This window comes from Plasmodium malariae, assembly GCF_900090045.1.
Source record: "Plasmodium malariae genome assembly, chromosome: 12".
NCBI lineage: Eukaryota > Apicomplexa > Aconoidasida > Haemosporida > Plasmodiidae > Plasmodium > Plasmodium malariae.
The window spans coordinates 2,328,161-2,355,770 of record NC_041786.1 but is presented as its reverse complement, the minus strand read 5'-3'; the positions used below and the strand labels follow the sequence as shown (position 1 = coordinate 2,355,770).

General features: G+C 26.3%; 6 protein-coding genes across 6 annotated transcripts; 3 read left to right on the top strand and 3 right to left on the bottom strand.

Annotated features, from left to right (window-relative positions):
* Positions 1 to 2,559: 2,559 nt before the first annotated feature.
* PMUG01_12060900 (transcription factor with AP2 domain(s)) lies at positions 2,560 to 5,151 on the top strand (the record flags this gene model as incomplete). The annotated part of the gene is made up of 2 exons (XM_029006840.1): positions 2,560 to 4,831; positions 5,075 to 5,151. 2 exons carry the CDS (start codon positions 2,560 to 2,562, stop codon positions 5,149 to 5,151), a joined length of 2,349 nt encoding a protein of 782 aa, XP_028863289.1.
* Positions 5,152 to 6,226: 1,075 nt separating this feature from the next.
* Positions 6,227 to 7,618, bottom strand: SHMT (serine hydroxymethyltransferase, putative; the record flags this gene model as incomplete). The annotated part of the gene is made up of 1 exon (XM_029006839.1): positions 6,227 to 7,618. The coding sequence occupies one exon, from the start codon at positions 7,616 to 7,618 to the stop codon at positions 6,227 to 6,229; it is 1,392 nt and encodes a 463-aa protein (XP_028863288.1).
* A 1,125-nt stretch (positions 7,619 to 8,743) lies between these two features.
* On the top strand, positions 8,744 to 11,560 carry PmUG01_12060700 (conserved Plasmodium protein, unknown function; the record flags this gene model as incomplete). Its single annotated transcript, XM_029006838.1, has 1 exon — positions 8,744 to 11,560. One exon carries the CDS (start codon positions 8,744 to 8,746, stop codon positions 11,558 to 11,560), a length of 2,817 nt encoding a protein of 938 aa, XP_028863287.1.
* Positions 11,561 to 12,138: 578 nt separating this feature from the next.
* Positions 12,139 to 13,371, bottom strand: PmUG01_12060600 (conserved Plasmodium protein, unknown function; the record flags this gene model as incomplete). Its single annotated transcript, XM_029006837.1, has 1 exon — positions 12,139 to 13,371. The coding sequence occupies one exon, from the start codon at positions 13,369 to 13,371 to the stop codon at positions 12,139 to 12,141; it is 1,233 nt and encodes a 410-aa protein (XP_028863286.1).
* Positions 13,372 to 14,620: 1,249 nt separating this feature from the next.
* Positions 14,621 to 17,705, bottom strand: PmUG01_12060500 (conserved Plasmodium protein, unknown function; the record flags this gene model as incomplete). Its single annotated transcript, XM_029006836.1, has 2 exons — positions 14,621 to 16,884; positions 17,354 to 17,705. 2 exons carry the CDS (start codon positions 17,703 to 17,705, stop codon positions 14,621 to 14,623), a joined length of 2,616 nt encoding a protein of 871 aa, XP_028863285.1.
* Positions 17,706 to 19,850: 2,145 nt separating this feature from the next.
* PmUG01_12060400 (conserved Plasmodium protein, unknown function) lies at positions 19,851 to 27,188 on the top strand (the record flags this gene model as incomplete). The annotated part of the gene is made up of 1 exon (XM_029006835.1): positions 19,851 to 27,188. One exon carries the CDS (start codon positions 19,851 to 19,853, stop codon positions 27,186 to 27,188), a length of 7,338 nt encoding a protein of 2,445 aa, XP_028863284.1.
* Positions 27,189 to 27,610: the final 422 nt, after the last annotated feature.

Genomic DNA, 27,610 nt, shown 5'->3' with positions numbered 1-27,610 from the left:
TATTCTTATGCTTATTTGTTACTATGTTTAATGTGGAGCCTGAATGGTACATGCTGTTAATTTTTTGCAATTATGAATATATATATACACACATACTTACGATATGCCTTTGTCTATATATGAAAAGCCTGACGATTCGAATAAGCAATAAAATCTGACAAATTAAAAATTAAGCACACTTAAATTATTCTCCAAATAATTTTTTTTTTTTTATATGTGAATTATGAAATCGTCCTCATCGTTTTAATGTTTGTGTAAAAAAGGCAAAAGGGCTACTTAAAATAAAAAAGGGAAAATAGGAAAAATGGGAAAAAGTTCTGTGTGAGAAAAATGAGTGAAAAATAAGCAAAATCAATTACAAAATTTTTTGTTAATTATCATATAATTTTTTGGAATTTTGGTAAAAATTCTCTTCTGTTTTTCCAAAAGGTAAAATGGTTTTTCCTTTTATTTTAAAATTTGAAAAAAAAAAAAAAAAAAAGCTGCATATGTAATACATATAGTGTACACATATATATATTATTCCCCATTTTTTGCTTCGCCCCTAATATTTTAAATAAATAGCAACTGTATTATAAAAGAAAGAATGAAATGTGAATTCGCAATAATATATAGCAAGTAATGAGTTTTTTCTGCTATGGGAATTCTATTCCCGGAAAAATAGTTATTATATCACTTATTTCATTTATTTAAAAAGGAAAAAAATTACAAATTAGTAGTCGATTTTTCGAAATTTGTTTAACAATAAATATACATAACGTACATTTTTTTTTCTTTTTTACTTTTTTTTTTTTTGCAAATACATATATATTACATTTTCTCTATATAAAAATTTATCATCATTTGGCTACGTGCACATAGATTTGTAACAATTAGGTAAAATTAATTTTTTTATATTTAAAATTTAACGTAGTAATTTCATTATATTATTTTATTATTATTATTTTATTTTTTTTTATTTAAACTTATATTTGTGTAAAAATATGCTAAAAACATCATTTTTAAATTTATATAAAATGTTAATATAACATATAAAAAAAACGCACAACTCGAGCAATAATTTGTGAATGTGCCATAATCAGACAGCCTAAAAGTAAAAAGTTGTATTATAAAAACTATAATTAAATGAAGAACATTAATATGAAGAATTGACTTCTTTACAGAAGTAGGGGACATAATGCAGATTGCGAATATCAGAACGTTTTAATGTTTGAATGGTGTTGGGTATGTATTAAATATTTACTCTTCTAACACAACTTATATAATAATATGAGTATGTATATGTATGTGTGTGTATGTGTACGTATGTGTGTGTATGTATATATGTATGTATATATGTATGTATATATGTATGTATATATGTATGTATATGTATGGGTGTATATATATGTAGTATATTAGTACTATCGCTTGTTTGGAAATTTTTTTTAAGCCTTTATCACATCTTCAGTTTACTCGTATTGTGTAATTTGAAATAAAGCAATAAAAAACTCCGATGTTATATAAAACACCATAGATGCTTTTTTCTACTTATTCATTTGCTCATTTATTTGCCCATTTAGTCATTTATTATTTATTTATTTTATTATTTTATTTTTTTTTTTTGCGTATTTATTCCTCTATTTGATTATTTATTTGTTCCTTTATTTAGTTATTTATTTGTTCATATATCTGCTTATGTATTTGTATATTCATCTGTTTATCTGTATGCTTATCTATCTACCAGTTCATCTGCGACTCATCTGCTTATTTATTTGTGTTTTTATTTATTTTATTCTGCTTTTTTTTCTGAATACTTAATAAAGTCCACTACGTGTAAAATATTGCGAAAATGATATGATGATATTATAAACTTATTTCTTTAATAACACACTTCCAACTAATTATGTGTTAAGTAAGCTTAACTTTTGTTTGAAAGACACTTCTGCTATTTTTAACTGTTCTTTTTATTCTACTTTTTTTTTTTTTTTTAAATTTGCATTTTTATGTATTATTTTTTGTTCAATATATAGTGAAATCTCTTTGTTTTAATCCTTTTTTATTTTAAGATTTGCACAATCAACCTCTTACCAAGCTTTAACGAATTTTACCTTTTAACATATATATATATATATGCATACATGTATATGTATGTATGTAAGCATATGTTTGTATATGTGTATTTATATGTACATCGTCTATAATCGCCTATAATGCTTGTGCACGTAAATTTTTTACTGCATATTATTCGATAATATGTCTTTTTATATAAAAAGGGAAAGTCCTTGTCATTTCTGTCATATAGAGGTTATTACGTTAAAGAAAGAGCTCACTTATATGTGTGTTTAGGTATGTATATGTTTATATGTATGCTTATATGTGTGCATAAATGTGTGCATATATGTAAGCAAGGTATTAAATCAAATGCGTAAATAACTCTTGCGTAGTTAACAGTTGTAACAATAATATAAAGGAAGAGATCTACAGTACACTTATACAATTAGTTCCAATTTTAAAGTTATATACAACAAAAGAATAAAAGTAGGTTATGTAAGGTGAAAATACTTCCACAGTATAATAATGGACAAAAAGAAGAATGACGAGAGTAGTATTATGAGCTCAGAATGCACAGATAAAAATGATATGAATGAAAAAGGGAAAATAATTAGAAATGGTAGTGCATTAAATGAGTATAACATATGTAACAGCTCTGCTATGATACTTGAGAGCGAAGATAAACGAAAAATAGCAATCGGAAAAAGAACACAAACAATACAAAAAAATAATGTCTACTATTTATATGATAGGCAGAAAAAGGAAGGAGAGAGAGAAGGGGGTAATCTACGAAATGGTAACAGTTCAGAGGGGACTAAGGAGAATAGTGTGGATAACAACGGAGCAACTGATAGAAGGCAGATGAGAAATGATACCAATACTAATAGAAGTTGTAGTAGTAGTTATAACGACAATGGTAGTAATAATAGCAACGATAGTATTAGCAGCAGCGGCAGTATTAGCGGCAACGATGGTAATAGCGCTAACGGTAGTAATAACAGCACCAATGGCATTGATTATTTGAATTCCAGTGAAATGCTTAAACCAAATGCAAACTATGTTTCTAACATCTTCCTCCTTGATGAAAATAGAAACAGGTCAAATGACCTTGTAAATGCAGCTAACCATAATAAAGAAGACATAAATGTAATAAATGAAAAGGAAAATTATGAAACATTGAAATTACTAGAACAAGAAACAAATGATGCGAATAATCCATACATTTTAGATAATACAATTAGATTAGATCATATGGAGAAAGTAAAAGAAACAAGTGGTGTTGAATTTCCAGAAACAGAACAATCAAATCATAATATGAATAACAAAATTAATAATGACAAAACGTATAATAATACGTGCAGCATAAAAAGTAGTACTAATTTTAATACCCAAAACAGTATTAATAGCACATTTGTTACTAATGATTTAAATCATTTGTATTCTAGAGAGAGTACTCTTAAAGATTACATAATAAATAAGGGAGGAAATAATACAGAGGTTGAGAGTGAAGATGGAAATGAAGAATTTTTCAAAAAAAAGAAAAGTGAAAAAGGTATTCATAAAAATAATGATGTAGATGTTACTGAGGATTCCATAAGTAATGTAGAAAGTGATAACAACATGGTGAATGATGAAAACCTGAAGAATGATAACAACATAGTATGTGATAATAGCGTTATAAGAGGTAACGACGTAGTATGTGGTGGTACCATAAGGTTAAAAAAGGATAAGGGGGATGAGGATATAAAAAGAGAAGAGAACAACGTAAACGAGAAAATGTTGGAAAGAAAAAACAGTATTTTTTATATGTTAAAAGGAACGAACACTTTTTCTAATATTAAAAAAAAGTTTAAGAAAGAACTAAAAAGACATAGAGAACTAAATAATATTACTGAAAAAAGAGTATATGCGGAAATATTTTTACAAAATCAAATTAATTGTTATGATTTATTATTAGAAATTCGTAAAAAAGTACCTATTTGGGGAGAATATGAATCAAATTTTTTTTTTCATTGGAGGAAAATTATGGCTTTAAGTATTGAAGAATTAAAAATTTATATTTTAATATTTAGATCATTAAGCATAGAAACTATTAAACATTTAAATTTTCTTATGTTGAAAATAATTATAGAGGAACTCGATGAATTAAGAAAAGTGCACGAACCATTTTACAAGCCTTTTATATTTACACATAATTGTATGAAATATTCTGACTACACATATGAAAAGAGTTCAGACATTTATGTTAATATGAACGAATTTATACAACCATGGTATATGAAGAATTTTAATAAGTCCATGGATATTAAAAAGTTTTTAAGTTCATTAGATATTCTAGAAAATCAAAAACAAAAATCATATATTATACAAGCAATGGAAATTCCTTCCCACATTGTCAGTATGTGTGATACATTGTGTAGTGAACATAATGGGGAAGCAATAAATAGGGACTATAATACAACTGCATCAAGTAAAGGAAGCAAGGGGAATGAAACAAATACTGGGAATGTAACAAATAATGCTGATAGAACCAATACAGGAAATGAAACTAATACAATTCCAAAAAAGGTTAAAAAAATTTGTGGTAAAAAAAAAGAAAATTATAAAATAAAAAATTTAAATACATCTATAAATTCAAGGCCAAAAAAAAGAACTGGATATTATGATCTTGAGATAGATGGTGTTGTTGCATCGTTCGAAGCTCGAAAAGGAGTTTACTATGACAAGTCAAGAAAACTTTGGAGAGCTAATTGGAAGGAAAATGGCAAGATACAAACAAAGGGATTTTCAGTTAACGGTAAAAAAGAAAAGAAGTATATACGGACACTTGATAAAGCGCAGTGCAACAAAACAAAGCAGCGACAAGTAGAATTGTTTTTGCATTCATGTGTACGAAAATCTACAGTTATATACAAATATATATATATATATATATATATATATATATATATGTATGCACACTTGCCATACTTTTCAGTTTATATCTGTAATTTCTCCCGAAAGTGTTACTGTTCATGTATTTGTGTTTTTCTTTATTCAGAATATAAATCTGTGCAGCTAGCTAGGCAGAAGGCGATCGAGTGGAGAGAAAAAAAAGAAGCTGAACTTTTGCTCTGACATAATGTCGCGCATTATATACATACACAATTACGTATGTACTTACGTATGTATTATGTGTATATATATATGTATATATATATATATATATATATATATATATATATATATATATATATATATATATATATATATAATTCTTCTAAATTATAATAAAGCATACCTTATTTTAATAAAACCAGTGCTCTCCTTCTTCAACTGTTGAGCGTTTTGACAAGAAAAGAATATATGTATATATATGTACATATATACATGTATATACATATGTGTATTTTTTTTTTTTTTTTTTTTTTTTATTTATTTAAGTCGACTCGAAGATCAAAGAGAAAAACCTTCTTTTTTTATGTGATATTCAGACAGCTTTTTTATATTTGGTTATATAAAATTATTTTTAATTCAAATTTTTTTTTTTTTTTTTTTAAATTAAGAACAGCGTTAACGTAAATTCTTATCTGTTCAGCAAATTTTTTTTGAGAAAAGATAAATTATTTATTTGGCAACAAATAACGCTGAAGTTACATTTTTTCTTTTGAGCATTGTTCACGTTATGCATATTTAGCTAGGCACGTACAAACGTCTTTATACATTTTTTCTGTTAACTAAGAAAAAGGTGCGCTTTATTTATCAAGCTAATACATCATGTTTCACATGAATTAAAAATCTGAAATATTTTTTTTCGGAATAGGTGTTTACTAGTGTCTTCATTTAATTTATCCAGATATCAAATGTTTTGTTTTTATTTCATATTTTCCTAATACATACATATATACATACATACATACATACATACACACATGTTGATGTATTTCATTCCATAGAGCGCTTTTTACTTGGACATTTTTTATTTTATTCAAAGAATACAGCATTATGTTGTTTGTCCATTTTTTTTTTTAATGTATCCCATATTAATAAAAAATGATGAAAAAGAGAAATTTACATGGACCCATGTGTATGCATATACACACCCGCGTACGTTTATGTACGTATGCGTGCTACTTCAATCGCGGGAAGCCTAAACAAAGTTGTGCCATTATATGCCGCAATACGTAATAAAACAGGTACGATCAAAGCAATACTAATTACTGTGAGGTGACGGAAATGAAGAAATGAAACAAAAAATATCATTCGAAAGAGACAACATGTCAGAGGACGTGTATCCGTTTTTTATGTATTCTGCAAATTGGGTATTTGAATTTATAGCATTTTGTTTTAAGTGAAAATATAAGGAAATGGACTGATTTATAAAATTTGTTACTACTTTCATGTCGTTTTCTAGTAAGCCTAAACTCGTTAAATAATTTGATCCTATGTTAAATGATTTTTGATTATAAGGAAATGGACTTATAATATCAAAAAATATTTGTAAATGTTTACAGAATGTATGAAATTCTTGAATATTAAAATTGGAATTAGAAGAACATAAATTTAAAAAATTACTGTTTTTAGAATAATGCAAATTAAAATATTTTTTGTTAATATAGGTAGACAATATAGATGTATTTTTATTTGACTGCATTACATATTCTTTAAATTCGGTATTTCTCATAAATTTAAATGAAGTAGCTAACGAAAATATAGTATTATTTACATAATTTTGAGAAAATGTCTTTTTCAATTTTTCACCAAACTCATAAGAGATTAATTTCCCTTCCTCGTTAATATTCTTATATCCTTTTTTATACATAATTATATAACAATTATATGCTCGCATATTTTCATTCAAAAAAGTGAATACAATATCTGAGTGGTTAAAAGGTGAAGGAATAAGATTCTGAGATATAATATTTGCCTTATTACTTATATTTGTTATTATAATACAATTATTTCTATTTTTCAAGTTGTTAATGAATTCATAATTCATACTATAAGGATTATTAGTTTCATCTATATATATTAAATTCGGACTAAAATCGTCATACTGTTTTTTTATTTCCATATAGTCTATTTGATCCTTATTTTTTATGTATACTGTATTGTAAAAATCGTCTATTATGGATGGATTTTTACATGTTCCCTTTTCACATTTTTCTTCTGCATCTGATAGAGAAAAACTTATATGCATTATTTTATTTTTAGAATTTACAAAACTTCTAAATAATTTCAAAAGGAAATAATCATCAACTTCGTTATTATTACTATCACTGTAATTACTACTTCTGAATAGACATCCCCAGTATTTTTTTTCTAAATTAAATGAATTTAATATACTCTCTTCAATCATTTTAAAATGGTCTATATCTAAATAGAGGTTCTTATTTAAATCACTTATCAAATATTCTTTCAAATAGTTAGGTATTACATTATTACGTACTGATAAATTTATACTATTCCTACTTTTATAATGCGACAACAAGTTCAGTGTTTCATTGTCTACATCTTTTAAGCTGCTCTGGATTCTTTGAGAACATAAGGTTATAAATCTTCTCGAAATAAACTTTACATTCTTGAAATTTTGTGAATACATCATCGGATGAACAAATTTTATATTCTTTTTAAACCGCTTATGGGTACATTATACTACAGAAGTTACGCCAACTAAGGATAGAGAAAACTTAACGTATACACAGATGAATACATAAAATTATATAATTATACAAATAAACATACATATGTATATGTCAGAAGCAAACAAAACGGAACAACGTCCAAGATACAGCTACAAATACGCCCAAGCGCGAAAGGTATCCTATACACACAAATTAGTCAAATTGTAATCTATTTTTTAAGGAGCGATGAAAAAAAAAAAAAAAGTCAGATTATATTTACGAGATACTAAAAAATCTGTGGAAATTTTTTAAAAGAAAGAGGGGAAAAAAGGATGTCCCACAACAGTGAATATGCAGATATATTTAAAGGCAGAAAATCGGTTCCAATAGAAATCAAACATATAAAAAAAAGAAAGAAAAATGAAGTATAACTAAAAAAAAAAAAAAGGAACAGCATAACAGTGAACTAATTAGCACTTCTGAAAAGTGAGGAGCTCATTTTGAGGAACATAACTATAAATATTATACACTTTGTAATAAAAAAAAAAAAGTTGCAGCAAATTTCGCCCCTAGGAACACGAATCATATTACGATTCGAATCTTCATATTTGTGCACGCATATATATATAAATATATATATATATACATATGAAACCTTTTTAGGGTTAACTTTCGACTAAATAACGGCATACAATTATAATGCTTGCTTGCCATTCCACGCGTAGGCACAGCATAATATAACTTAAATTTGTGATAAGGTGCAACACGAAAAAGCGTAATAAGGAGCAGTAATTTTTTTTCTCATTTTTTATTTATTTTTTTTTATTTTTTTTTTTTTTACCTTGCCCTTTCTTATAAAGTAAAAAAGGAAGTCAAATTTTTATATTTTGATAAAAAAAGAAGAATCATTTTTTAAAAAAATAACGAAAGTGCTAAATGTTTATATGCTCTTCACTTTGTATGCTTGATATTATGAAAAGAAAGAAAAGAGAGAAGTAAAGTAAAAATGCTAAGTTCTGTTCAAATAAATGAAACATACATAACATTTTTGCTTTTTTTTTTTATGTCCTTTATTATGTGTATTTGACTTTTAAAACTGGTTTTAAATGTTCAAAAATTTGTTATTCCAGTTAATTGAATATAGGAAGAACAAATTATTTGTCTTATTCAGGCATAAATGGATTTTTTTTTTTTCTACAAAAAATAAAAATGATGTAATTAGCCGTGCGCGTAGTCCAAAACAAAGAAATAGGGAAACCACCAAACGAGTATGCATAAATATCTTAGAGCGATTACCTGGGTATAATCACCCCTGTGTTATGGTTAGAGCAGATAAAAAATACAAAATTGCGAATGTTACTTCACGTCTTATTAGTAGCAGTAGAAGTTTTGTAACGGCACAATACCAACACATAGAATATAATAAAAAGTTTACCTTTCAAAATGAAGATAATGTAGAAGGAAAAAAAGGATTACACTCATATGAGACGACTGAAAGGAGTTCATTAGAAAAAATTCTTGATGAAACCAATTCAATGATATACATAAACGAAATATGTTTACAAATGGATAAGAAAATACTGAAATGTCAAACGTATGAAGATGTACTATCTATTCTTATTACTCATAGGGGGGCTTTATTTTTACAAAATTTAATAACAGCTATACGTATGCTAGCTGGGCTTGTTGTTGAAGAGAAAAAAGGAAGAATAGAACATGATGAATTGAGTAAGTCTACCATTAATAATAAATATACATATTTTGTTAAACCAGAAGAAGAGGAACATACAGTAGATGACAACGTTAATAGAAAAATAAATCCAGAAATCAGTTCTAGTAATAGTAGCGGTTCATTAACACACAGTAACAAGAGTAACCTGTACAAAGAAATGAATGAATCAGGTATGGACAAAATAGAAAATAATTTAATAAAAAGATATGAACATATATTTGATATATTAAATAATAAACAATTATTAGAAAATGAAAATAAATTTCAACAAAATAAAAAAATGGAAGAAATTATTGTGCTAGATGAAAGGTTTGCAGTACTAATTGATGATATTTATAAAAACAGAAAACATTTTGATGTTGTATCTATTTGCCATATCTTGATATCACTTAAAGAATTAAATTATAAACATTTCCTTTTGTTTAATTCGTTTGTTAACCCTTTAAAAAAATTTGATATTTATATTAAAGAACAATTTAAGAGTTGCCATAAAATTTCTTACATCACTTCTGTTATTCAGTTGTTACTGCAATGTTTTAATACATATATATGGGCTGGTTATTATAGCCTAGATATATATAATAAGTTAATAAACTCCATTTTGTTGAATAACTTTATTCCTATGAATGAACGGTCCATATATGAGCAACACCAAGAGCAGCTAAGTAGTTATACATATATGAATTACAAGTATGATATGAATTATCCTATATGTATAGAAGATATATTGGCATTTTTTAACATAAATAGGAATTTACATTCATTAGAGTTCATATCAACAAGCCGTTACTTATCCACACCCATGAAAAGGATGATATTGCATGGGAAAGGGATAAATTATGATGGCAGTAAGGACTGTGATAATAATGACCGTTACAATAATAAAGACAATTCTCAGTGGGTAAAATATTGCAATAAAAAAATGTTAGATGAAAAATGTTCGCAGCAGAAAAATAGCCAAGTGCGACAGGAAGATGTAGAGGTAGAACTAGAAGTAGAAGAAAGAAGCAGTTTGTCTGAAAAGTCAAACCAAATGGACGTAAAAGAAGGAAGAAGTTACCCAAAATATTTTAACGAAAATACACAAAGTGTCAGGGGAAAAGAGAATAACATGACTTGGTATTGTTCCCCTATTTTTTTAAACATTGAATTATTCATTAAAAGCTTGGAAATATATAAAAACATTTATGTGTATAATTTCGAATTTTTCAAAACATCTGAAAAGGTTGTTTATTACTATACCCAGTATTTATGTCCATCCAACTTGAGCTTAATAGCTGATGCTTTTTCAAAGCATCGGATTTTTGCATTGGAACATGACAGAATATTTTTCCATATATCTAAAATAGTAGAGAACAATTTTGAAAAATTTTCGTATGAACATATTTACCTAATTTTAAGATCATTCAAAAGGATGAATTTATTTTTTGAAAAATGCCTTATTTTAAGTGCGGAAAAATTTAGACCCTATTTTCATTATTTATACATACATAGAAAGGAAGCAATTTTACCATTAAGAGATATTTCTGTTTTATTGGAGTGCTTATCTTTTTTTAACTTCACTCATAAATCAATTAATGAGTGCATAATAGAATCATTAAACTATTTAGAGGATTATATTGATGACATCGATGAAGAAACTTCAATTAATATATCATATGCATTGGTATTATCAAATTTATATCATATAAATACATATTTCTTTTCATTTGTATGGAGAAAAATAGGAAAAACTACTTATTGGGAAAAAAGAAAAAAACAAGTTTGCATGTTGTGGCTATCTCATATGATACAATTTAAATGGATGGAATATGATTTACCCAAATTCTGTGTTTTAGAATGTGTAAAAGTTTTTTTTTTAAATAGAAAGGAAAATATGTACTCCTTCTCAAAAATTATATCATCTGTTTCTAAAATATTAGATGAATTACAAATTGATCACCATGTTTCAGTTGATACCTATAACCCATACATTTTAGACATTTTGATAAAAAATAAAAGACAAGTTCTTATGTTAACTCAAGATACTACTAGGAATGAAATAAATAGGGAACTAGGAGACTCAAAAATTGTATTGAACCACTTAAAATTATATGGATACAATGTGAGAAGTATAAATATCAAATATTTTGATTCTTTAACTTACACGGACAAGCAACAGTACATAAAAAAAATTCTCATGTCCTTTTAGAAGTCTGCTACATATAGAATATGTTCTTATACCGCTATAAGTTGTGTGAGCATAGAGGCGCAACGTGCGAACTGAAGCAATACAACTAGCAAAACGTAAGGGTGAAAACAAAAGGAGAGAAAAGAAAGAGGGAGCAGAAAGGTAAAACTAAAGAGTAAAAATAAATAGGACGTAACAGTTATAAATAGACAGATGAACAGAGCAATAACCACGTAACGACAAAAAAGATGCAGGAATTTTCATCATCATCACAGTTGTTACTACGAATCGAAAGATAATCCATAAATTAAGAACGTCCAGCCATAGAAATAGCACCAGCACGAAATTTTTTTTCTTTAATTCGTTCCACTGGATCAAAGAATTAAACAAGTTATACATAATTGGGAGTTAATTTAGTAGAAAAAGGGGAAAAAAGTTAAGACGCATGATTACATATATGCTCGTATATATATATGAGAGGGATAAAAACGAAAAAAAAACGTGATAACTGAAAAATGGTATGTACACAAGACACACTACAATGGCATACCTGTAATATGCGTGTATGGACAAACTATACAAAATGCACATATGAGTGACTAACCCCCTTTAACGTAATATTTGTAGTATTTGTCCATATCAACTACTCGAATTGCTGATTCATGGAAAAAATATTGCATGATTTTCATTTTATTGTGAAATACAAACATTTTTTTCAAAATGGTTAAATAATAAAAATGCGGTTTGTAAAATTGTTTTAAAGAATTATAACCTATATTTTTATACAAGATATATTCATTCAAATTAATATATTTATCTTTCTTCTCAAAAAAAAAATTATATTGTTTTTTATTAGGAACATTTTCACTACTATCACCATTTATTAAAGCACTATTTTTTACTTCTTTTTCATTAATGAGCAATATGGCTATATTAAAATCACACGTTTCATAATAACCATTTGTGTCTATTGTTGAATTGTTTATAATATAGGAAAAGAAATTATTTTTACTACTTTGGACTTGACTAATAATCGTATTAATATTTCCATCTTTCAATATTTTTCTACTTAATATATCATTTCTACTATTATCATCCCAAGGATATATGGGCATAGGAATATTTAAAAACACATAAAAATACACATAAAAAATTATATATTCTATTTCTAGATAATTTTTATCACCCTGAATGAATATATTCAATAATTTAATGAACTTGTTTAGTATCGTATCGAAAGATATATTCCTAAACTTTTTATTGATATAATTGGTCATATAATATAATTTTATGTAACCTTTTAGTATATTATAATTACTATTTATAAAAAATTGACGAGTATAATTTTCATAACAGTTTTTATAAAGAAACAAAAAATATTCGTATATATCATGAAATTCGCTTAAAATGTGAAATAACCTTATGTCCATATGAACACCAATAGCTATATTTTTTGAGGGTATAATCCTATCGCCGTTACATACATCACTGTCAATTGTCATATAACTATTTTCCATTTGTAAATCATTTTTATTATTCATTGAATATATTAGAAATAATGTTTCATAAATACTCTTTTTTTCTCCATTAAAATAACTATATGGTTTTATTATTTCATAAGAACTACAAGAAATATATTCGACTTTATCTTTCAGGTTATATAGTTCAGTTAATACTCTTACAATTAATACTAATGGGTTTGGATATCTTATAATTTTCTGGTAATAATTCCTTCCCCTTTTTTCTTTTCTATAAGTATCATAAATTTCGTCATATATTACATATATTTTCTCATTTTCATAAATAAATTTTTTTTTTACACTTTCCTTCATTTTTTCTGGTAATATTTGTTCTCAAAATATTACCAATACTGCGAATGTTCCATGAATTATTCTCTAAATTTTTGTTTGTCACGTGAACAACTGGACATTTACTAAAATCCGTATGCACATATCACGGTATATGTAACAACTGATGTTGGCTGATTATTGTACATGCTGAAGTGGGCATGGGAAGGTACGTATAAACATGTACATAAATTACATGTATATATACATACATAATACATACATGCGTACATACATAATACATACATACACGCATAATACATAAATAAGCTTACCATACTTAAAAGGTAATAGCTTTATTTTTACACTTCCATATAAAACATTTCATATCTTACGTAGTAAAATTTGATAAAAACAACCAATGCCCATAAAATTGCTTTTAAAAAACATTTTCTCCGTACTGTATTAGCCTATTTGATACACTTAAAAGTAAAAAATAGGGAAAAAAATAAGGAAGAATACTAAAGAATGCTGCTTCCTCTAATTTAAGTGCTCGTATATTTTGAAAGCAGTGCACCTGTGACCAAGAGAAAACTTAACTACAGCAATATTTGTTTATACATGCATATGCGAATATATGTAATACATATAAATTAATTTCGAGAAAACCTGATCATTTTTCTGTTGCATTTTTCCAATATATTTTTGTATTACATTTTATTCATCATTTACAATTCCTCTAACGATTGACTTGCGTTTTTCAAAAGTGCAATTAAAAAGGTTGCACATGGGTAATCATGTAATGTATTTATATAATATTGTACATGAAAAAATGCGAAAAAAAATTAAAAATGCTAACAGAAAAATTGGTGACACTGAGATGTACGAGTGAAAAGCATATATATATGCATGTATGTACGCATGTATGTACGCATGTATGTACGCATGTATGTACGCATGTATGTACGCATGTATGTACGTATGTATGTACGTATGCATGTACGTATGCATGTACGTATGTATGTACGTATGCATGTACGTATGCATGTACGTATGCTTATATATGCACTTTGCTAAATAAAGCGTAGTCAAATTATTTAAAAAAAGAATAACAACAAAAAAAAAAAAAAAAGAAATCAAGCCGCAATAAAATATTATTAAAACACGGGTAATAACGAATTACAACTAAAATGTTTCCACTTACATGATAAGCGAAACTTGTTCATGTATCATTGTTAAATTTCGACAATGAAGGATAAAAAAAAAGAATTGCTTCCAAATGAAGTCATAGCTTTTAATGCATATTATAGAACTTAGAAAGAGATCTATGTCTTTTTTCCTTCTTATGCACATTTCGATTATTGTTTGGTATATTATGTATAAAGGGGTGCCCTTTTATTTTAATGTTCAAATTTGTTTCATAACCTAACAAATTATTATCGTTCAAGTAATTTAATTTTTCCATATAATTTTTTTGGTCATGCTCGCTCAATTTTCTGAACCCCCCACCAGTCCTCAAAACAAGTTTAATATCTGATGGAGATGAGCTATCGTTACTATTTTCTATGAAGTCCTTCCTCCTGTTACTTCCATTCCTCGTAGCGTTTGCAGCGTTAGCAGTATTTACGGGTTTAAAAGAATTGGCAGTATTAGAAGTAATGGAAGAATTGGCAGCAGTGGTTTCATTGGGCACATATCTGCTTTCGTTGCTGTCATTTTTTTTTATGTATTTATTATTAGGAACCTTGTTTTTGATATCTTTTAGATATAGATAATTACTGTCAACACTAAATGTATCCATTGAATTATATTTGGAGTATTTATTATTACTTAAGTTCCATTTTTCATCGTTATTATTAGAAGATTTTTTTTGTGATATAATGTCTGATTTTTTTTTCCGATTATCATACTCATTCGTTCTTTTAAAATCTTCTCTTGTTTTTTTTATTTCATTTCCTTTGTTTAAACTATTATTCCTACTTACATTTCTTGATGTGTTTCTATTCATTAAGTACTCACTTAATGTTTTTTCCGAAAAAAGGCTTAATGAATCATTTCTTTCAATTGAATTATTATAATCTGTATCGCTTAATTTGGTATCTGCGGTATTTTTGTAATTTGAAGAAACTTTTTTCGTAGGTATGTTTTTACACAACTCCTCGTTTATCTTCTTTTGCTTTTCTAGTGTGTTCCGAATGTCATTAATTTTAGTATTTAATTTTTTCAATGTTTGATGTAATATATCTACATTTTTTTTGTCAGCTTTCTCTTTCATTTTGTGAAGAAATTTGTCATACACCTTTTCTACATTATCATTTGGTTCTCTACTACCGCAGTAATCATATAAAGAATTACTTTTATCATAGGCATTATTTTGACCGTGCATATTTTTATCGTACGTATTTTTATCGTACGTATTTCTATCGTACGTATTTCTATCGTACAAATTTTTATCGTACTCATTTTTATCGTACTCATTTTTATCGTATATATTTTTATCGTACTCATTTTTATCGTACTCATTTTTGTCGAACTCATTTTTATCGTACCCATTTTTATCGTACTCATTTTTATCGTACCCATTTTTATCGTACACATTTTTATCGTACCCATTTTTATCGTACACATTTTTATCATACACATTATTTCCATTATTCCTAGTATCACCATCGTTATAATATTTTGTTGTATCTCTTTTTCTTGATGTACTGTCTTCTGAGGCATCATACATATTTAACATGTCACCTCTTCTAATGGAACTATTATTTTTTTCATAAAAAAGTGTTGATTCACTTCTTTTTTTCAATTTATTATTAACAAGGTCATAATTTGTGGAAGATAAATCACTATTTTTCATTTTTTTGCTGTTTACAAAATTAGAAAACTCACTATTTTTTTTATCATTTTGCATGTCGTGTATAATGTAGCTGTGTTCTGTTGCACTCATATTATTAATGCTATTGTTATTTCTATTGTTGTTATTATTTTCATTATTACTTTTATTACCATACGTATTCATACCTATGAAGGACGTTATTTTATCTATCAGATATTTTTCAGAACAGTTACTCCTTAATTTTCTTAAACAAAAGGATAATAAATAATTCTGCTTTTTACAAAAACAAAATACTATTTTATTCCTTGCTTCTTTTTTATTTTTAATAATATTTAACCATATAACAAAACATTGTTTTTGTGTTTTATATTTTTTATCGCGCAACAGAAATTTTAAGATAACATAAAGGAGTTTTTGATGCATATTTTGTATATCTTTTCTATAAATATTTCTGTCTTCTTTTATTTTTACTTTTAAATCTTGATTTTCTCTAAGAGAACTCATATTATCTACCATTTCCTTTTTTAGTTCTTCACTTTTTAAGGTTAGTTTTCTTTCCAGTTTTGTATAATCATCCTTATTACCTACATACTTTTTTAAATCTTCTATCTTTTTGTTACATTCATAAGAATTTTTGTTGTAGTATCCAACTTCTTCCAGTAGATAAGTTATTATTCTTCCTAAAACATCAATATTATTTCTATCTTCAAGTAATTCTATTTCTAAAAATTAGGAACAGTTTTTTTGTTTTGTTTGTCCCCTTGTTTTAAAAAGGCATGACTTTGCGACACGATTGGCATGCATGCAGGAGTCCACATGTACATATATATGAATACGTACAACATGAATTGGAACAAGTATACGTGCGTGTTAATACGTACATATGTATGTTAATACGTACATATGTATGTTAATACGTACCTATGCATGGTAATACGTATACATGTATGGGAGTACAAATAATACATGTATGAATACTCATCATTTTTTTGATGAATAGACGTATGGTACATTAACTAATAAACTACTTTTTTTAGAAATAACATACTACTGTTATATCTGCAGTCAACCGTTCCTATGAATGTTCCTGCACACTACTATATAAAAACTTTTTTTTTTTAAATATATATATATTGTTGTTATCTACTACTAATTTGTTTCCCATTTTTTTTTTTTTTTTTTTTTTTTTACCGATATTTTCAAAATCACTGTAAGAAGAATCACCTAATTTTGCTTTTATTTTTTTAATACATTCTTTCGTGTCAGATAGAATATTGTTATGTTCATCATTTTTGTTTAGCAAATACTTTATTTCCTTTCCGAACTTTTTGATTAGAGAAAATAGTTGTTCATATTTTTTGCTTATATCTTTTTGATTATTCGTTATACTAGTAAAGAATTCACATATTTCATTTGTATTATTAATTGATTTTTGCTTGTTATAATTAACTTTACTATTGTTGCTCAAATCTAAATAAGATTTACTAGTGCTAAACTTTTCCTTAAATGTAGAGGATGTTGCACTATACTTTTTCTTTTCCATTCTTATTTAAAAAAGGGGGGAACGAAAAGGAAGGAGAAAGTTGAAAGTGTAAAGATGGAAAAATGGAGAAAATAAAAAGCAGAAAATTTTGCTTATTAAAACAAAAAAAAAAAAAAAAAAAATTAAAAGTAATCAAAACAAAAACAACGCTAATTTCCCGAATTGAATTATTTCCTCAGTATTTTTTTTTATCATGTTATATATAATTTCATATTAAAATTTTAATATTTTGAATATTTTTTTTTTTAAATTGAAATGTTGGGGGTGTCTGCTCTCTCTATTTGTTTTTCGACAAAATAAAACATTGAGTGGATAAAGAACGTGTATATGTATAAGACAAATGTGTAGATTGTAAATTACTTTATACTTTTCTCAACAAGCTAACAATAAATATTTTTAAAATTCATTAGCTTGCGTGGTAAAGGGTTTTAACCTTAATTTATTTACAATTAAAAAATTGAATCTTTTAAAGTCATATTTTAATAGAAAGAATTAAATAATTTTTTTTTTTTTTATTGAGTAGACGAGCAAAAATTAATCTTTTACATATTTTTTTTATTTTATTATTTTATTTTTTTTTTTTTTGTTACTGTCTTTTTTTTTATTTTTTATTTTCCCTTTAAAGTTACGAAGTACATAAAAATGCATATTTCACGTTTTTAGAACTTTTAAAGTACTTATGGGAATTTTTATATATTATTAAATATGACTTTGTTTTACGTGTTATCACGTTTTACATGTAATAATGTTTTACGTGTAACAATGTTTTACGTGTAACAATGTTTTACGTGCAGTAATTTTATAAAAAAAAGGACGTTTGTAAGTTTGAAAGACTTTGCGCATGAGTATGCATAAGCATTTATTATATGCATGTAACTGAAATTTTTTTTTTTTTTTTTTTAAATTCTTTTAAAATTGTACATCTAACAAATGTATATACACATGTAGCTGTTTGAACCTAAAGAATGTTACCACAATGTTTAATTAAAAAATAAAAATAAATGAACGTGTAACATTAAAAGATGTATATTATTTTATTATGTAACAAAATTATCCTTGGCTTAAATTGTTTATAAATACAGTATCCCCTAAAAAAAAAAAAAAAAAAAAAAAAAAAAAAAGAAAAAGAAAAACTAAACCGAATCAAATTAATTCAAATTATAACGCAAAATACTGCATGTGAAAACAAATGTAATAATCATAAAACAGACAACAGAAGTGTTCAGCCAATTTTAAATTATGATTAAATAATTATTTTTCCTTAATCCTCTTTTTTTGAAGAATTAACAACTTTTTTCTTTGAATACTACTTTAAAAATATATGTACAAATGTGTTCGTCATTAATATTCCTATTTTATAATAACGTAAGCTTAAGAATAATAGACTTTATAATTATTAATAATATCATTAAATTATATTATTTTATGTGTTAGTTTACACTTTTCGATATTTCAGACTATCTCACACAATTTTTTTCATTTATACATAAAAGTGTAAAATTAATTTTTTTTTTTTTTTTTTTTTTTACGTTGCGAAAAAAATAAGTAACCAGATATTTCAATGTTTTTATTATACTCTAGAATGTAGCTCAATATTTCTTTTAAAATTTTTTTTTGCCTTTTTTTTTTGTTTTTTGATCGCCCAAGATCCTCTTGCATATGCAGTATACGGAAAAAACAAATGCATATGTGCATAATAAACTTGAATGATAAATATAAGAAAGCCAATAAACGCAAAATAATTTATCAAAATTATTATTCTGTAAAAAAGAAAAATATATACAAGAATTAAAATAGTAGCACAAAAGAGGAATGTTAAACATTTTAATAGCTTTATTAAGTGAACCATCAGTGAGTCAAAAAAATTTCTTGAACGAATAAACTTTTTTCACTGTTCATAAATAAATAAACAAATTTGTAAATGTAAAACTCCGTATATAAGTCCGTATATAAGTATGTATATACGCATGTATATAAGCATGTATATAATTATGTATATATGTATGTATATATGTACGTATATATGTATGTATATATGTATGTATATATGTACATGTATATATATTCATGAGCGCACTGCCTACTTGTGTATTTCCTTGTATGATTTCAACATTCCTTTTAAAGCTTTGAAAAGGTGTTCACAAAATGGAGAGTAAGATAATTTTGAGAAGGTCAACTAGAATAAGTCAAAATGTTTATCAGAATAAAAATTCAAATTATGAGTTAATCGAAAATACAAGTGATGATGATTTAACAAATGAAAAGAAGGATAAAAGAAAGAATAACAATATTAACTATTTGGACGAACCTGTAACAAGCGCTGATGAAAACAATTTAACAGACGACAGTGACTACACTGTAGACAGGAATGCGAAAGAGGATGATAATGATGATGAGGTTTATGATGACTCATCGGTTGACTTCAGGAGGAAAAGAAAAGATGGTAGCAATAATAATAAAAATAGAAGTAGCAATAATAAAAATAGTAGTAGTAATAGTAATAAGAATAGAATCAAAAATAATAACAAGAATAAAAGCAGTAATAGGAATAAGAACAGAAACAGCAATAATAACAAGAACAGAAGCACTGATAATAATGATGAACTGCACAACAAACGAAGGAGCATAGTTGCGTGCGAAAGCGAAACCCAGAGCGGGGAACATTTATCTGATGAGAATTTTGGCAATTTAATAACTAGTAAAAAACATAGTTTTAGAAACAATAGTTACCTAGAAAGACTAAATAAAGGTATTGATGATGATGATTTTGATATATTTAAAAAAAGCAGCAAATTCGATAGAAATAAAAGAATATCAACTAATAATGGACGTAATAATATGACAGAAATAAAATTAAAAAAAAGAAAAAGCGTATATGTTGAATCAAGTAATAGCGAGGATTCAAGCGAGAGTGATGATGAATACTCAAACGAAAGCATAAGACCTAAGAAAAAATTAAAAAAGAACAACAAATCATTTAATACTACTATTGCTAATAATATGGGACGTAAGCACAACGATATGAACTCTCCTAAAAATTTCGAAGATTTTAATTTATATGAAAAAATTAAAAAAGGGCCAAAACATTTACATGAAATAATTGAAGAAATATATTACAACTTATTTAATAGAGAACAAAATGAAAAGGTTAAGATATCGGCTTTCTTTTTAAATTTTTTAGCTGAATGTTCAGGTAATGAAGCGCTTACTTGGACAACTGACATAATCGATTATATAGATAAACAGGTATATTTGTATGAGGAAATTTCTACTAACAACACGGATAATTCATTATTAAACAATGGAAATAATAATACTAGCACATGTAGTACTAATAATAATGCGTCAAAAGACACAGCTATGAAAGAATTAATAACACCATCAACAGCAAAGTCTTGTATCAAAATTTCAAATATTGATGAAATAATTAAAGATGAAAACAGTTTTGAAAAGGTGTGTACTTTTAAATGTGAAAAATTAGAGCAATACCTAACCACTGATTTAGATAATGATGTATTAATAAAGAGTAAGAATGAGAATAATAAATCATATAAAGCATTCACAAATTTTTTTTCTGATTTTTCTTATCATTTTGATGAAAATTATATATATGAAGTACTATATATATGTATATGGGTGTTTTCCCTAAGTGTAAGCAAATATAGAAAAATTAGATTCGCCTCTTCACTTGCTAGTTTTTCCATATTACTGGGGTTATGCAAAAAAATAAATTATATTAACAATCATGAAAAACAATCAAGAAAGCAATTATTAGCAGAATATTCCAGGGAAAGAACAAATAACAAATCGACGAAAATTAACAGAGGAGATAACAGTCGAACAGTAGAAAGAAGTAGGAGTAGTACTAGTATTACCAATACCACTACAATTACTGCTAAAAAAGGTATAGATATTGAGGAGCTTATTCAGTGTAATAAAAACAGGAATAATGAGGAATTGTGTGCTATCATGGATCGAAATTTAATTATTACTCAATTAATTAATAATATAAATGATGACAGAAAAAATTTAACCATATTAAATAATTTTCTTCTGTGTACGTACAATATTCTTTATAAAAATAAAATAAGAGATGTGTTTGTAGATATCCGACTCATAACGTTGGAATATTTACATTATTATTTACAAGTATTAACGACTTATTTTACGAATAGAAAATTTACAAAATTATTAATATGGGTATTGCATGATAAGGAGAACAGAGTTAAAATATTCTCCCTGGATGTTTTAACTTATTTATGTAATCTTTACAATACTAGTACAAATAAAAATTTCAAAGTTGTTGAACTGATATACATGTGCAAAAAAAAATTACTAAATTTTATTTTTGACAATGATTATAATGTTAGAATAAAAACATTTGAATTGATATTACAAATGAGTAAAATGAAAATTAAAAAAAATGAATTTCTAAGTTTTAGGAAGCGTGCCAAATATAAGAATATCAATAATAATAGTAACAATAGTGGCAATAAAAAAGACAGGAACCAAGTGGATTCGTCGTCGGAATATGAATTCGACGGGGAAAATAATAATACCTCATCTTGTTCTGATAGGGTTGAGAATAACAATTTAGCTATAGTATATGACAATCATAATAATGTAAATCCATCGACCTCGGGTATCGTGAATATACTATCCAAAAGGGAAAAAAAAATTGTTAGCAATTTAATATGGTTTAATAATAACAATAAAATATCAAAAATAATAACCTCCTTAATATATGAATCTCGAATAAAAAACAAAGTTAAACAAAATGATAAAAAAAAAAATAATAACTACTTCGATGTAGAACAGAACGAGACAAATAACGAAATAGATAGATATAATATAATATATATAACCAAATATTTAAATAAGAATATTCCGACAGTTAAACATTTTGTGCATTATTTTGACTATCTAACAAATTATAATGAAAATGTCAAATTGTATACAGTAATTGATAAATTTATTACTGGTATTAGGGAGAAACTAGATTCCATAAATAATATTGAAACAATAATTGAACTGTTATGTGAAGATGATATTGCCTGTGTGTATTTGAATAACTCCAATCAAGACATCAGAGATATGGGTGCAAAAAATGGAAGCGGCCAAGGGATATATCGGATGGAGGGGGATCATGCTAAAAGTAACAAAGACAAAAACAAAAAGGGAAACGTCCAAAAAGATAACACAAAAAAATTAAAAGATAAAACTAAGGGGGATGGAAGTAGTATTACTGGAAGTGAAAGCAACTCCAAGAGTGGTAGAGACACAGACAGCGATAGGGTTAGCGGTGATGGTAGTAGCAAAGAGGAAGGAGCCAATAGACACATTAACAAATCGAGAGCAGATTACAATTTACGGAAATGTCTGCTACATATCTGTGAATCGTCGTATCGAAATTTTCAAAAGGACATAAATGAATTAGAAAAAAATAAGAACAAGAAAATTTCTTCATCGAGTGTGAGTGGTATTTCGGATAAAAATATGGTGAACACAAAACTAAGCCATGACACAAATAAAATAAAAAAATTGATCATGTACACATTTCATATAATAAAAAATAGCAAATTACTTATAAAACTACATCAAACAAATCAAGAGCATTTGTTACTAGTTTTCAAAATATTAAAAGTGGCACTACATGAATGTAAACATATTTACAAATGTGAAGAAAAAAACAATATATATAACTTATCCTGTACAATTATGGAATATTTTAAAAATGATATTGACAGTAACATAACGTTTTTTATTAATAACGTTTTTACATATTTAAAAGAAACGTATGAATATTTATTTTATTTGTTGAAAAATTTTAAGTTGCCTTATTATTCATCCAAATATACTATGAATATGATATCTCTATTTTTATCTTTAAATGATGAATTTTTAAAAAGTAATAATAAATTATCAAGTGATTTATTTTTTGATTTATATTACTCCTATTTTAATAATTTCCTTGATGCATTTTTATATTATCGTAAGAATTATAATGCTGAAATTGACTGTAATGAAGAAGAAGAATATATACAAAATAAAAAAAACAAGGTTATTATTATTAATGAAAATTTAGTGCATAAGGATAAAAATGTAGTCAACTTGATTGAAAATGATTTAACTGCAAACATTACCAATTTGGTTCATATATATACCTTATGTTTTAATTATATAAATAGGGACTTATCTAATTATGTAGAAAGAAAGAAAAACGATATAAAAAAAATAGATAAGAGCATTAAAAAAGTTATCGAAGAAGATTATTTTAAGTTTATTGTTAATGAAAAATGTCAATCGATTTTTAAGGATAACATTTATCTCAATGATATCTTTGATGAAAATGCGATGGTGTACTATGATCAACATTTCTTACAAAATGATAGCGAACAAGACGAACGGGAAGTAGATGATGATAAGAATGAAGATTATACTGAAGAGTCAGATGTCCATGGGGACGAATATGACGAGGAGGAGAACGAAGATTTAACTTTCAATAATCAAAGAAATAATAAGGAAAAATGGACAAAGAAAAAGAAGAGCAGCAATAATACCAAGGGAAAAAGTGGAAATAATGAAAATGTGATAATGTGTGGTCAAAAAATAAGCAATAAAACTAGTACAATTAATAAGAATGAGAGTTTTCCATATATACAAAGCATTAATAACTTATATTACAATTCAGATGCTTGTATGTATGCAAATATAATAATACATTTATGCTTATATATAATAAAAGCTAAAATTAATTCTATATATTACTATGAAGGGGGGGATACTCTTCCATGTACTCCCTCATCTAGGTTGCTCTTATTGTGTATTGATCAAATATATATTATATATGAAAATTATATTTATCATTTATGCAAGAAAAGGTATTTTTTTAATTATTTATTTAATTTCTTTTTAAAAAATTACAACAATAAAGGAGATGGAAATAATAATGTATCAAATTCGACGGACATTAAGAATGAGGCCCATTCAGGAAATAATATAAACTGGGCGAGCGATGCAAATAAGGGGGAAACAGGTGGAGCTGAAAAGGGAAGAACTACCAATAATAATGGTAACAATAGCAATAGGAGTAGTGGTAATATAGATGTAGACGATTTAAAAAATTTGCATAATCTTAATGGGAAGAAAAAAGGCCTATTGAAAAATCTATTCCTAGAGTTAAATTATATATATAATAATATTATAACATTAAGAGACGATTTCAATGACGTACTCATATTTTTAATTAAAGCTTCAAATAATACAGTATTAAAGTATGGGTCCTTTTTAACTTTAATGAATATTGCTCAACTAGAAAATGTGCTTCTATATTCAATGGATGATTTAAAAAGGTATAAGACATTAGAACTGTTTCTAAATATGACTGATAAGGGGAAAGAGGATCAAAATATAGACGGAATGGACAGGACCACTAGCTTTTGCGATTTGGGCTGTTTGGAAAATGTGGAAAATGATGGGAATTTGGAAAATATAAAAAATATGGAGAATTGTCCAAATTCGGAAGAATCGGAAAAATTGGAAAATTTGGAGTATTTGGAAAGACTTAAAAAAAATTATCTCGACATCAATGATGAACTAAACAAGTACAAAAGCGTCTCTAGATATGTATACAAAGAAGACAATGTGCTTTTCAATTTTGTGACTGAATTGTTCAAAAATGTGGAAAATATAAACAATGACAACTACAATTTTGTTAATTCCTTTTTGTCTATAGATGTAAGTGTATTTTTCCCAATAAACACATATACATATATTGCTGATATGTGTAAAATATATAATAAGGACGAATTAAGTACTAATTCCAAAATTTTAGAAATGCAGTATATGCATATGACTTTAATTATAGCCCAATTTATTTTAAATTGTAATAATATCAATATTTTTAATAGTTGCTTAGGAGTATTATTATTAATACATCTTAATGTGAAAAATAAAGGGTTATCTTCTATCGCTTTAAATTTTCATAATAAATTAAAGAAGTATAGTATCGATATTTTTTACGAAGTATTATTATGTGCATTAATTGGTTTATATACAGCCTATATTAATAATGCATTAGAAGAAAAGGATTTGTTACTATTTAGTACATCTATAGCTAGTCGTTTAGGAGTTAAAATAGTAGACAAACAAAAATTGCCATTGTGTAAATTTATTCATTCTTGTGTTAATTGTGCATTGAATTTAAAAAACCAAAATTCTTTCATAAAGTATATATTGCCCTATGCGCAGAAATTAAATCTATCCGAATATCAACATAGTTATTTGAAGAAACAAATTCTAAATCTAATTGAGTCATATAATGCTTCTAATAATACACAGATAAAATTTGAAAATAGTATTTTCGAACATATGCTACTAATAATTTGTAAAAAAAGAAAATTAAATGAAGAGTTTAGAGATTCCAATTATGAAAATTCTTATATGAATTTAAATGAAAGTATACATATGAATTTAAGTAAAAATATTACCAACAATGTAAATAATTTTTCGGCAGAACCATCTATTAAAACTAGGAGAAGTTCCCAAGGCCTTAATAAAAATTTGCAAACTGATAAGGTAGTAACAAATAACATCATACAAGATCAGAGGGTTATGGTCTCTAAAAATTACATGAATTCTGCAGGAGGTGACAAACAGGATAAATTTATTCAAAGTGATAGAATTGAGCAGGGAAACAACATGAATATAAATAGCGGTGAGAATGACGGTGCAAATGAAGATGAAGATATTCGTAGGGTTAAGACAGAACTTGTTAATGAAGGTACAGACGATGACGATGCGAAGGAGGACAAGGAAGAAGACTACATGGATGACGACAAGGAAGACAATAGGGATAATAGGGAACAAGGAGAAAATTTGCAGAATGGGAAAAGTAAAAGAGGAGAAGGCGATCACAACAAAAAAGGAACAAATGGAATCAATGACGAAGATGATAGTGATAATAAAAAGGATTTGTTTGAATATGAAAAATCCCCATCCAATTCTACCTTAAGTAACTTTATAAGCTTAAATGAAGATGACGATAATATAAAACTAATTGAAGAAATGAATTATGATGATAAAGATGTGCGACATAAAAAGGATAAAACTGTTTATGAAATAGATTCCAGTCCTAAACCTGTAAGGTCACAAAAATTAACAAAGATGCATGTAATTACGAAAACAGAACAAGATGATAATATTAATAATAAACATATAATAAATAAATCATTAAATATATCTCCAAAAAATTCAGGAGATCATTCTTTAAATAGCTCTCTAAATAATATAACTGATAAGGATAATGATGATATATCTATTATATCAGAAAAAAAAGATAAAATAAATTATTTTGAGGAGAATTATGATGACTCGAATTCTGATTTTATACCTGGAATGTCACCTATGAAAATTAGGAAAAAAAAAAAAACAAGTGAATTATCCACTCCCATTTCGTACGCAGATGATTTGATGAATTTTTGAATAACAAGAAACCATGTTAATTCGTTTATATATATGTATGTATGTATGTATGTATGTAAGTATGTGTGTGTGTATGTATGTATGTATGTATGTATGTGTGTGTGTATGTATGTATGTGTGGGTGTGGGTGTATTTCTGCCCCTGTATAAATGATCTAAGCATCACTGTATTATGCTATCATATATGTTTTTCCTTTATGCCCCATAGGATAATTATTATTTTAGTTTAACATTTTATATCTTTTTTCACGCATATTTAGTGTTAAATGGAGAACTTCTCTTTTGAGTTCTCAAATGATTGTAAATTTATTTTCGCAAAAATAAAAAAAAATTACAAATGCGCAAATTCAGAAATGCACAATTACACAAAACAGTTCAAATTAAAAATGAGCAAAAATAAAAAGGATCAAATGCAAAAATGCC